Genomic DNA, 12,625 nt, shown 5'->3' on the forward strand with positions numbered 1-12,625 from the left:
AAATGTATTACATATTGATATATATTTACGTATTAATTAAATATAATGTACATAATATTGCTGCTACATAATCCACTCACAAACTAAAATGATCAACTTATGATCATTTTAAAAATTGTTTAAAATTCCAGATTTTATTTAAATTCAACTTTAATTAATTCTCAAAATTTGAAACAAATGTATATTTTCCTTGATCTGTAAAATCGATCGATTTGACGAATGAACAGTATAATAAGTTCCTCCAGTCTAGTCTCAGGTATTAATTAATCTTCCTTTCATTTCCACCCCATGAGTCTCATCATACCTCACTACCACCAATTCCGCATAAAAGATCCCGTCATTAACACGTACAAACATCGCGTGCCGCCATTTTCTCGTCTCTCATTTTCCACTTTGCATCGCTGCATTTGCATTTCCTATTTTTCCTCCCGATCTTCGCGCACGTCTCTCCCTGCAACAAGATCGAACTTTCATCGGGTTCTCTGATCGTTTCGAAACCGAATTAACAAGGTATCGCAATTACAGTCCTCGAGGCGGGGTTGGAAAAAGTTGGAGAAGCTCCTCGGGGCCTGTTTCGGAGATCGTGGAAAAGGGAGGAGCAGCCTGATTGCCACTCGCCCCGATAAATTCATCGGAGACTCGTGTCGTTTAAATCGGCGGAGGGATAATCCATGCGACAGATTTCGATTTAAACTTCGCGAAGACAATTTTCACAGGCCTCGATCTTTCCCGCTTTCGCCACCTGCTCTCTACTATACGCGCAATTTTCTCGCCTTCCCTGTTTTGCACCCTCTTCCAACGACGTCTACGATCCTCCGAGTAATCTGCGTCCTCTGGCTTCGCTTTCAGAGTTTATGCGAATCCTTAGGGTCGCGGAAATTTGGAGTTAGGGGTGCGTGGGGTTCCGAAAATGTCCCGGATTCCAGAAAATATCGGGGTCCCGAAAATATTTGAAATTTCTAAAAATATCGGGGTCCCGAAAATATTTGAAATTTCTAAAAATATCGGGGTCCCGAAAATATTTGAAATTTCTGAAAATATATGGGATCCCGAAAATATTCGAAACTTCTGAAAATATATGAGATCCCGAAAATATTTAAAATTCCTGAAAATATCTAAAATTCTCGAAAATGTGCTGGATCCTAGAAAAATCTTGGACTCCTGAAAATATTCAAAATTCCGGAAAATGTCCAGATTCCCATAATCTGTGAGATAAAATTTGAAAAATTGCCGTGTTAGTATTCGTTTTGCCGAATATCGTTTGTTTTGAAAACATACATCACATACGTAATTAGTATTTAACACGTATTTAAAATTTCCCCAAATTGTCTTCGCGTATCGAAATCTATTAAGATTCTTATGAATCTGTTGAAGAGAATACTATAATACACCGTTGATATATAAGTATATAGTAATTTAACATGATTTATCAGCGCGTTTTGCCCAGTTCATTGATTAATTAAACGGGTGGTTTAATGGTGCAGTAACAAACCGATTTGGGGAATATACAGAGTTTTCGTAATGTTCAGCAAAACATTTTCACGTTGATAATCAGGATATATGGGTATTCTGAGGTTACAAGCCCAATTCGGTTTATTAAGCCAGATTTATCGTGCACCTCCATATTTTCCTGCTAGAATTCGCGAAATATTTAATACTAATTCCGTAATAAACGTTTCATAAAATTCTAGACCATTGAACTGTGTATTTTTCGTAATAATTGCAACCTTCGTCGAGTCGCTTAATAATACTATAATTACAAGGCTGTCAAGAAACGTATAAATACTCAATTAAAACATGCTTGCTTAATCCACCGTGTAATTGATTTAATTGCGAAACGTGTAACGATATTATAACCTTCGTGCATGCAATTTCCGATCGATCATTTATTTCTCACCTACTCTAGAAGATACCAAAAAAATTTTAATAATTCTCGATACTTTCCAATATTCTATATCTAAAAAAAAAAAAATTTTGTGAAAAATTTAAGATACGGTTAAAATGACAAACGAGTGTATTCGTGATGCACACTGCGTGTTGAATTGCGAATGGAAGCAAAGACGCGTTGCGTACCAGACGACTTGTAAGCTCAAATCAACGTATTTTTCACAATCGAGCCCTCGTTAATCATCGTTTGATCATTTTTGCGCAGGTGGTGACGCCACAGAAATGCGGCGACGTCTACCTTTACGATCTTCCAGCGAGCCGAGGAAGTCCTGCGCCACCCTCCAGGCACGATTCACCCTTGAACTCGAATAACGAGCATTTACACAACTCAGGTGCGTAGCAACCCCTCGTTTTGTTCTCCAACCATTCGTCCGCGACGTAGTAACTTCAATAGTTTCGCGCATTCGCTGAAAATTACGTGGAAACGCGTTGCGAATATATTTTCCCAGACGTTGTGCTTCATATAATGAATTGAAAAGGAAATAATTGAAAACTGTAATGGAATGTAATAAAAGTTATAAATGTAACAAATGTAAATAAAAGAATTTATATTTTCGATTATTTATAGTTTATATTTTTATGTTTTTAATTTATTTATATTATATCACATATTTTTATAATTTTTATATAATCATTTTTCTGAACTATTTTATATTTTTGGCTTACTTTTTTTCATTAATTTTAAATTTATTATTCCTTTGCGAATCTTTAATAAATTGTTGAAAATTTGATTTTTCTCTGTAAAGGAATAATGCTTTTCGTTCGAATCGAGTTAGTCGCAGTTATATAACTGTACTAACACTCGGAGATTATGATAATCTTTTGCTATTGTCTATTGTTCTTTATTATCTTTAGTCAGAAAACGGAGATGAAATAATTTATATTTTTTATTATAATATATTCCCATCTGTCTCACACTTGCCTGTCAATCCTTATCCGAAGTCAACCTTCGTTTATGCTAATTTCAGTTCGAGTTTCCGATATTTTCAAGTTGAATGAAACATAAGCGAAACGTTGTTTACTGTACACTGTACATGTCTCGATTAATATCGTTTAACGAATAAATATACGATCGAAAATATTAATTTCGAAGACGGCCAATAATTAGAGTTACACGAACATTTTGATATTTATTATTTCATTTCGGATAAACATTGCGCGAATTTTCATAATGGATACATTTTCCCGCGTTCTTCCTGTTCCCGGTGCAAAATCTCCTTTTTGTTTGCGAATGTTTTATTAATCATGCACCGGATGTTGTTTCGGCACACGTGTGCAAGAGGAAGTATCAAGCGATTTTAATGCGAACGGAATAATTATCCTGCCTTTCGATGCATTTATTTTCATTTATATATCTATCCGTACGAATCTCCGCGAATAGAAATACTCGAATTACAATACTAAAATGCGAAAAGAAAAAGGAAAACAGGAAAGTATAACAAGCACGAGATATTTGGCAACAATCTTATATAATTTATCTAATAATAATTAAATGAGAATTATCGAATATTAACCCTTTGCACTCGAGAGATGAGCTTCAGTCACCATTTCATAAAATTTGGAAGATCGATATTAATTAATATATCAAATTTAATGTTATGTAACAGTGTGCGAGGTATCGAAAGCAAATACTTCTACAATTCTATTATTATACAATTCTTTATTTATTGCTCAAAAAAGTATCTTCAGTTGCTTAGTAGAGAATCTTTGATTTTCTACTTTTCTCTAGTCAAAAAATCGTCGAGTGCAAATGGTTAATATTAAATATTATCGAATGAAAATATCACTAAGAATTAATTAAGTAATACAACGTGCAGTCTAATATTTACGTAAGAAATTAAAAATTCTTATAAAGAATTCTTATCGATAAATAAACTATAAATTTGATAATAGAAATTGAAAAATTTATGTACAATTATAAAATAATAAAAGTGTGAGGATAAAATAATACCTTACCACGAAATACTGCCACAAAGTGATCCAATGAAGAAGCAGATGCCTTTGCGACTGGCTTTGGAAAAACAAAATGGTAGTCGGTGGAGGATGTCCGAACTCGTTGTTGGCCTGTAACAGAGCAATTCATTTAATCGTTTTAATCGGCCATTATACTCTTATTCGTGGGTATTCGATTGAAAACAAGATACTTCCATAGAGAGCATTTATTGAGAATCGATAACACGTCGATGTTTCTCCCGGAATTCTTTCATTAAACGGCGTTATTGCGAATACAATCTCCATTTCCATTCAAAAAACCGCCAGCGTATCGGCTCGTGAATATACATCAGGCCTTACAATATTTGCAATAAAAACTTTCCGCATAGCATTCGTATGTTAACGGAAGATCGATAGTATGGGGACACTTGGACGATATTTTACTGCTCGAACGTGTAAGATATTCTGATATTTCTGGTTATACGACTCTGTTAGCAAGCGGAAATAGCTGGACGAGATGGAAGTGGAAATTGCTGCACTTGTTAAAAGATAATGACGAAACAAGGATCACTTTAAGAGATGAAAAATATCTGGAATTATTTTCCCGATGCTTTTATTGCTTTATAAATAGGAAATATGTGGACGATATTTTTTAGGATCGTAGAAATTTATGAAAATGTGCGGAAGATGGTATTTATTCCTTATTGATGGATAATTTGATAATTGTTCTTTACATCGGGAAGTTAAAGTATTTCCATTAATTCACTTGTTAATTTTGTTAAACGATAATGAAAAAGGAGGATCGATAATTGGTTTATTACATTATTGATCTATTAATTTTTTTCAAGGACGAGTAATTTGTTACTAAGCGATGGTTTTCGATCCAACATGCATACAAATAAAACAAATTCGAATTTATCTGAAGCTATTCTGTCATCCCTACAGGCAATTAGAAATAATTGGTAAAAGATTCCTTTTTCGATCCGAGATGCATATCAAAAACAGCTCCTAAAAATGAAACAATTTTAATTCGAAGAAATTTTAATCTATTTTAAATAATTCTGTCATACTTAAAATTATAATTCATTCGCAAACGATCACATCTTTTTCGCAGATACATATTAAAAATAGCTTCCAAAAATTATGCAATTTTAATTTCTTTTAAATAATTCTATTATTCCTAAAATTAATTATAATTAATTAGTAAACGATCATTTCTTTTCGCGATACATATTAAAAGTATCCAAAAATTAAACAACATTCACTTAAAATAAATTCTAATTTATTCCACCTAATTTCATCGTCTTCAAACACAATTAATTAATTATTATCCAAATCGTATATACAATTTTCGATTCCACATGTATACGTACCACAAGACCAACTTCTAAAAGTCACTAAAATTCTAATTCAAAGTACCTTTTACCTTAAGCTCATTTCATTCGACAAAGCTGAATAACGCTTCCCGGGAATCAATAATTTTAATTTCTTTTAAATAATTATGTTATTCCTAAAATTAATTATAATTAACTAGTAAACGATCATTTCTTTTCGCGATACATATTAAAAGTATCCGAAAATTAAACAACATTCCATTAAAATAAATTCTAATCTATTCCATCTAATTTCATCGTCTTTAAACACAAGTAATTAATTATTATCTAAATAATAATAATTAATTATAATTAATTAGTAAACGATCATTTTCTTCGCGATACATATTATGGGTATCCAAAAATTAAACAACATTCAATTATAATAAATTCTAATCTATTCCATCTAATTTCATCGTCTTCAAACACAATTAATTAATTACTATCTAAATAATAATTATTATCTAAATCGTATATATAATTTTCGATTGCACATGTACACGTACCACAAGACCAATTTTTAAAAGTCACCGAAATTCCAATTTAAAGTTCCTTTTTCTTTAAGCTCATTTCATTCGACAAAGCTGAATAACGCTTCCCGGAAAACAATAATAAATCGTCCCTCGATATTCTCTGTCTCGCGATGCAAGCAAAGGCCGACCGGCGAAATTAATATCTGTCCAAAGCGAAATGAAAAAGACGTCTCTCAGAATGAAAGGGGTATTGTCACTGCGACCGGAAGAAATCGCGGTTATCTTGCTTCGTTTCTTACACTCGATCAGGAGGAAGATGCACCGCGAGGCATCTTACTCGCGCGTATCCGCGCGCGGTATCAGCTATTTATCTCGGGCGATCGGAGAAAAATGGTTTCCTAGTTCCTTTCACGAATCGACGTATCCGGGACATTCCTCGAACGAGGGGGGGTATTAACGTAGGAAATTACAAAGCTATCTCGAGGAACCTTAACCGATCTCCAGAGTGAAAGATTGCTGATCCTGTCACGGTTCTCCTATCGACCGACTGACCCCGTTCGCCGGCATCGCAGTCGTTTAAAAATTCCCCGAGAACAATGGTATCGCGATCGTCGGGATACTCGGCAAATAAATTAACGATATTGTATCTGCTTCTAACGGCCGCGATAAATTCCAGCCGGAATATATGTTAGGGGCGAAAACTAACAATTATTGTACGTGTTATTGGTCGTGATTTATCGAACTTCAGATTAGATTATTGCAGGCCTAGGAATTTTTCTTGCTACACTTTCTATGCTTCCTTTAGACAGGTTCTGATAGGTTCTGTGGAACCTTTCTATGGTTCCTTAGCCGTTTGAGTCCCAAGCAACGCGATCGCGCTGTTCAGATTTCATGTCGAGAAGACCCAGCACATTTCGAGCGTTCTCGACAGCTGACGGTGCGTCACCGACTGTCGAAGTCGAAACGCTATCGCGCCACTTGACCATTCATCGCCATAATATAAACGAAGCGCTATCGCGCTGCTTGGGTTTCGTCGTACCCACTTAGAGGCAGCGCGGTCGCGCTGCTTGGGATTAGGGACAGTGTTTTTTTCAAAACCCTCTGGGACTCAAATGGTTAACCCTTTGTACTCGAGAGGTGAGCCTAAGTCACCGTTTAATCAAATTCCGAAGTTAAAATTCCATGTTAATTAACATATCAAATCTTAGATAACCTAAGATTGCATGGAATGTCGAAATAAAATAATTTTAAGTCTTAATTTATACCCGATTCCTTATTTACCGTTTCAAAAATGTCCTCGATGTTACAGTAGAAAATCTTTGAATTGCTATTTCTCTGTAATGAAAATAATCACCGAGTGCAAAGGGTTAATACATATATTTTTTTTATTTGGATCAATCGCGTGTTTGAACGATTCCGCGAAAAAGTAATTGTGGGAGAAAATTCTTTTTATATTTGGTGATGTAAGTATAGAGGTATGGGGGATTTAGTTAGAGAATTTTGTGATAATTATATTGCATATTTGAGATTAATAATCCACCCATTTTTGTTATTTAATATGTTCTAATATTCGGTGAAGTAAATATCAGATTAGCACCTAACTTCGAGCATATTTTCGAGTATAATAAACAGAAACATACGAATTATATTCTCATCCATAAACATGTCCGCCATTAACTCGTACAGCCTCCACGATAAACTCGAAAAGACCAAAAGCAGTATACACGCTCCCTCACGGACCAGCCCGATAAAACGTCAAGCCCAGCTCAACAGGAGACCTAGATGGATTAAACGATATATCAACGTTCAGCGGCTCAAAACTTCCCCACGAAACATTTTCCCCCGAACCAACCCTTACACCGCAACATCCCAACAACACCATCCCCTTGACCCATCCAGACGAAAGTTCAGTTCCCTTCAGTTTCCTTCATCAAACAATCCCAATTCATCAAACCTCCTAGAGGTGATCATCGAGTATCGATAAATTATCGCTAATCCATCGTTATTTCGCGGTATATATTAATATCGAATAAATTGTAAGCGCAACAACAAATTTGATGCACACTCGATACAAGTATCGATCAGACGATGACGAGTGGAATAAAATATCTAAGATATCTACTCTATATAAGAGTAATACGACTATAATAAGATATCACAGAGAAGAACAATTGACCTGAAAAATAATTTTCCAATTACTATCGAGTAACGAATCCTCACCGATTATCCGATGAAGACAAAGGCTAGAATCTCGCCGCGAAGGTCGCGACGTTTGATTCTCGTACGCCCTATACACCTTCGCGACGTTCGATTCTCTACACCCTGTACTTCGCGACCTTGACAGCACAGGTGTCTAACTTTCTCGTGAAATATCTGTGCAGGCCGGTACACGACAGGCAGCAGAAGTTCCGTGGACAATGGCGGCGACGTTGGTGACTGCTACGACGTGCCACCGCGAGCAGTGCCAGTGATACCCTCGCCAGCCAGCAGCCCGAGTCCCGCGCCCTCGTGCTACGACATCCCCAGGCCACCTACCTCCTGCACGCCGAACTCGAACTGCTCTGGAGGATCAGGCGTGACGCCGCTCGATTGCTACGACGTGCCCAGACCGCTGCAACCCCTCACCCCAAGCAGCTCGGCTTCCAGCCTCACCAACGATGGATCCCTCAGCGGATCGAACCGGTACGTGATCCCTCTGGGATGTATAATACGACTGCCAGGTTAGAGTATACCTTGTTCAATCGCCGTTTAATCGGATGACCGTCTGACGAGAGAGGTTAGGCCGATGGCTCAGGCTGATGACGATTTGGGTAGGATTCCTGGAAAATGGGGATTTATCAGACTGATATTGACTTTGGTTCTGGCTCTAACAGTGTCGATGTTGTTTTAATAGCTGTGCCTAGTGGGCTGTTAGCTGGAGTTTAGTGATAACAAAAGACTAAAAAGTGTGGACAGGGTATGTTGTAAATACAGTTTGTGAATCTGGTTATGATAGAGCTCGAAAAAATTATATAATGACTAGGAAATAGATACAGGGATTTCTTTAATATCCTAAATATAACCTAACGTGAAGGCTCTAAGAATCCAACGAATGTGTCAACCACTCTATTTGGTATTAGCAGAAGGAGGTAGCCCTGTCCACGTCATAGACGACTAGTCTGCTATTAGCTTTGGTTCTGGTTAAACATAGTGATGATGTTCTTGGAATATGGCTATGATCAGTAGGCTGTTGGATCGAGTGGAGATCAGGAACTGGGTTTAATGATAACAGAAGAATAAAAAGGGTATGAAAAGGGTATATTGCGAATACGGTTCATAATACTGATTATAATAGAGCTCGTCAATACAATTATATAGAGACTTGTCTAATATTTTTAAACATAACCTTACATGAGAACTCTAACAATCCAAGAAATTTGTCAAACACTCTTTGTCACTCTCTGTTTGGTACTGGCAGAAGGAGAGATCTCTGTCCACGTCACAGACGACTAGTCGTCTAGGATACTTGACCTCATCGCTGTATCTTAGGTCCTTAATCTAACAGGATACAACAACGCAATTGCTTCTAGACATTAGAATACAGACATAGACATAGACACCTATATAGGGTGTCTCATTTAAGCTCTCACAGCCAAAATCTCATAAATAGATGATTTTAAAACAGTAAACTGTCACGTGTCTTATAGTCCATTACTTTATTTTTTGGTATTTAGCGTTTTGGTATTCCGTAGCTCAAAATCCTGATAAACACGTGGTAGCTTGTTCGCTTTGAATCAACTATATAAGAAAATTTTTCCCTGAACCAATTTAAATGGGACACCCTGTACATCAGACACATCATTCGTTCACACGATGAATCGAGTTTTATCGAATAGGAGTTAAGTATAGCGAAAGATAAATTAATTGCGCTATAAAGTTAAATTATTATTGAAAATTATCTGGCTGTCATCTACTCCCTGTGTTTTCTATACTCGTTGAACTTTACGTCTGCTGGCTTCTGAGACCAGTCATCATTCTGACAATGAGTTCAGACTCTCTTTCGAGTTCTGTTTGCAACAGGATTTCGCTTTATCTCCGCCTGCTTCTACGTTTCTCTGAATTTTTATTCCTATTTTCATTCCTATTTTTATCTCCTGTCTCTTGCTTGCATTTTCTTATACCCTTTCTTCGTGGATTCACTCTACTCGAGCTTCGGATTTTTTGGACAATTTTTCATGCAGTTTGTATATTGCGAATACTCGTGCCTCTAATTGTTAGACCTTTTCCGAACATTATTCGCACGTGAAATTATCGTCCTGGAAGACAACAATGGCGTGGAAATTTACATTTAAATGACACGAAAATCGATAAGGATTATCTGCTCGCGCAGTTTCAAACGAGTTATACGCATAATTATGCAATTCAATAAACGAAAGCAATTATAACGTACGATTCGAGGGAAAAATGATTAAAGTAACTTTTAATCGAGACTCGACTGTTTTAATTAAGTCGGTATTCATCGCGAAATTCACCAATTTCCGCTGCTGTTTAAATGCAAAAATTTCTTTTAATCCCGAATGTACTCTTTTAATCATGATATTACACCGTGAAAAGAAGTGTACTGCATAATTAAAAAATGGAATCTCTCACTCTATTTCCTGAAAAAGAAATCCAGTTTCGTTTATTTGCAAAAAGAAGCCTTGTTTTCCCACAGTTGCGAAGTTTAATTCGGACGCCTGCTCCATTAAAATTTTTTGAATAGCTTTCATAGTTCGCGTTGTTACTACATATATAGGGAGATTAGCTGATAAAAGAGATCACGGATTTTTTTAACAAAGGCAGTGCAAGTCTTTCGGGTCATAGATTTAGTTGAAATTTTGCAGGTTTATAGATTTAGCCATCCAGAGAATAAATCATTATAAAGCCAACTACTCAATAGCTTTCGCCATATTTATAATTAGCGTTTTATTATTGCCTTAATTACAGATTTATTTCGAATATTTATCAATAATATATATAATAATATAATAATAATAATATTCGAAATAAATCTGTAATTAAGGCAATAATAAAGCTTTAATCGTAAATATCTCAAAAACTATGGAGTAGTTCGCCTTATATTGGTACATTTTCTCCAACTGGATGACTAAATCTACAAACCTGCAAAGTTTCAACTAAATCAATGACCCAAAGAACTTGCACTCTCCTTGATCGCGTCCCAAAAATGAAATTAAATAATAAACCTGTCACGAATACAATTTTATGTAAAATAATACCTAAAACATTTTCGGAAAATGAAAATGAAAATTTAATACTCGTTCGCCAATATATTTACCAATATTGGAAATAAATTCGTGAAATTAACCTCAAAATGGTGAATTTTCCAGTAGTATTACAGTTTCTATCCTGGAGCACCGTAAAAACGAATTTCTTTTTCCATAAAACCGGTGACAGCTGAACCATATTTTCGCTGGAAGCATAAATCAACAGAGCATTCGTGTTTCAACAGCTAGCAACCAGACTCGTGTCGTTACCTTTATATTTAGCGTCTTACTTGTTGGCATAACCGCGTGAACCACGTTTGCGAGCTTCGAAATTCCCTATTCGGGGCTAGTCCATTTCAATGAAACGTACATCCGAAATTAAACCATTACTGCGCGATGCTTTGAACGGTGAGCTTTTGAAGTCGTAGCACTTGTTTAAAGCAACTCCGTGCTATCGCGATGGATACTCGACGAGTACATTTGAGACGTCAACATTCGAGTGCGTTGAACTTTATACGTTCGCCAGCGTAACGAGACGTACAGCTGTGCTAGGAAGTGATTTATTTCTAGAAGCTCGGGCTTAAATACCGGACCAGTGCCAACCAGCGGTCATTCCTACTGCAGTTTCGGGGAAATCGGTGCCATTTACGGCGGAGAAAAGGGAAAGAATAAAGCCTGCGATGGGACATTTGCAATTTCCAACGCGATTCGCAGCTGAGAAATTTACTCTCCTCGATTATGTTATTCGAACGTTGAGATGAGGCTTATTCGATGATAAATTTTCCCATCGAATATAAATGTAACTACCGAGCATTGAAAATTAGCTTGTAAGTTTTATTTACGTATGAGAAAAGAAATTTTTGGTTATGGCACTAATAACTCTTTGGGGTACGCTGGGATTAAGTGTCCCACCATTTTGATGCATCGTAATGCATGGTGGGACATTTTTAGTCCCACCTGGAAATATTGCAATAGCTGCATGCTCATAGGTTTATATTTCGTCTTATTTACGTAAAAATTTCCATGCAACATGAGCCTATTTTATTATCTGAAATCCTGTGCCGCAAAGAGTTAATAGAATCCTATTCGCGTTACTTTAATTATATGATTAAAAATAAATAGAGGTGAGTGAGATCACGAAGCTTGCGAGATTTCAGACAACTTTTCGGGATCTTAGGTTTTTCGGGAATCGCATTTGGGAATCTCAAAAGTTTTCTGACATCTCGCCCTGATTGTTTGAAATCTCGTACACCACTGGAGAAAATCGTTTCATCTAAGATCTCGCGTAAGTTCCATCGCCTAAGGACTCGCGTCTATGAAACTCAAAAACGTGGAAAAGTTAAAGGCGTATGCGATCCCGGAAATTCCCGAAAATTTTTTGAAAGTCACGAAATTCTTCCGGGACTCTCAAAAGTTTGGTGACCTGGTCCCGATTATTTGGGATCTCGCACACCTCTGGAAAATATTTTTCCACTATAGATCTCGCGTAAGTTCCATCACCTAATAGCTTGCGTCTACAAAGCTCAAAAACGTCAAAAATTTAGAAATGTATGCGATCCCGGAAATTCCCGAAAATTGTTTGGAAGTCACAAAGTTTTTACGGGACTCTCAAAAGTTTGGTTGACCTGGTCCCGATTATTTGGGATCTCACACACCT

The 12,625-nt window shown here is 36.5% G+C and overlaps 1 protein-coding gene across 2 annotated transcripts in view; it reads left to right on the top strand.

The window, feature by feature from the left end:
* Positions 1 to 12,625, top strand: part of p130CAS (Serine_rich_CAS and FAT-like_CAS_C domain-containing protein p130CAS) — a 183,540-nt gene that overhangs the window by 162,999 nt on the left and 7,916 nt on the right. For both annotated transcript variants that reach the window (XM_017901626.1, XM_017901627.1), the window contains exons 4-5: positions 2,153 to 2,279; positions 8,107 to 8,407. In XM_017901626.1, coding sequence (XP_017757115.1) covers positions 2,153 to 2,279; positions 8,107 to 8,407 — 428 coding nt within the window. The remainder of the gene's footprint in view (positions 1 to 2,152; positions 2,280 to 8,106; positions 8,408 to 12,625) is intronic.

This window comes from Eufriesea mexicana, unplaced genomic scaffold, assembly GCF_001483705.2.
Source record: "Eufriesea mexicana isolate 0111107269 unplaced genomic scaffold, ASM148370v2 scaffold1741, whole genome shotgun sequence".
NCBI lineage: Eukaryota > Metazoa > Arthropoda > Insecta > Hymenoptera > Apidae > Eufriesea > Eufriesea mexicana.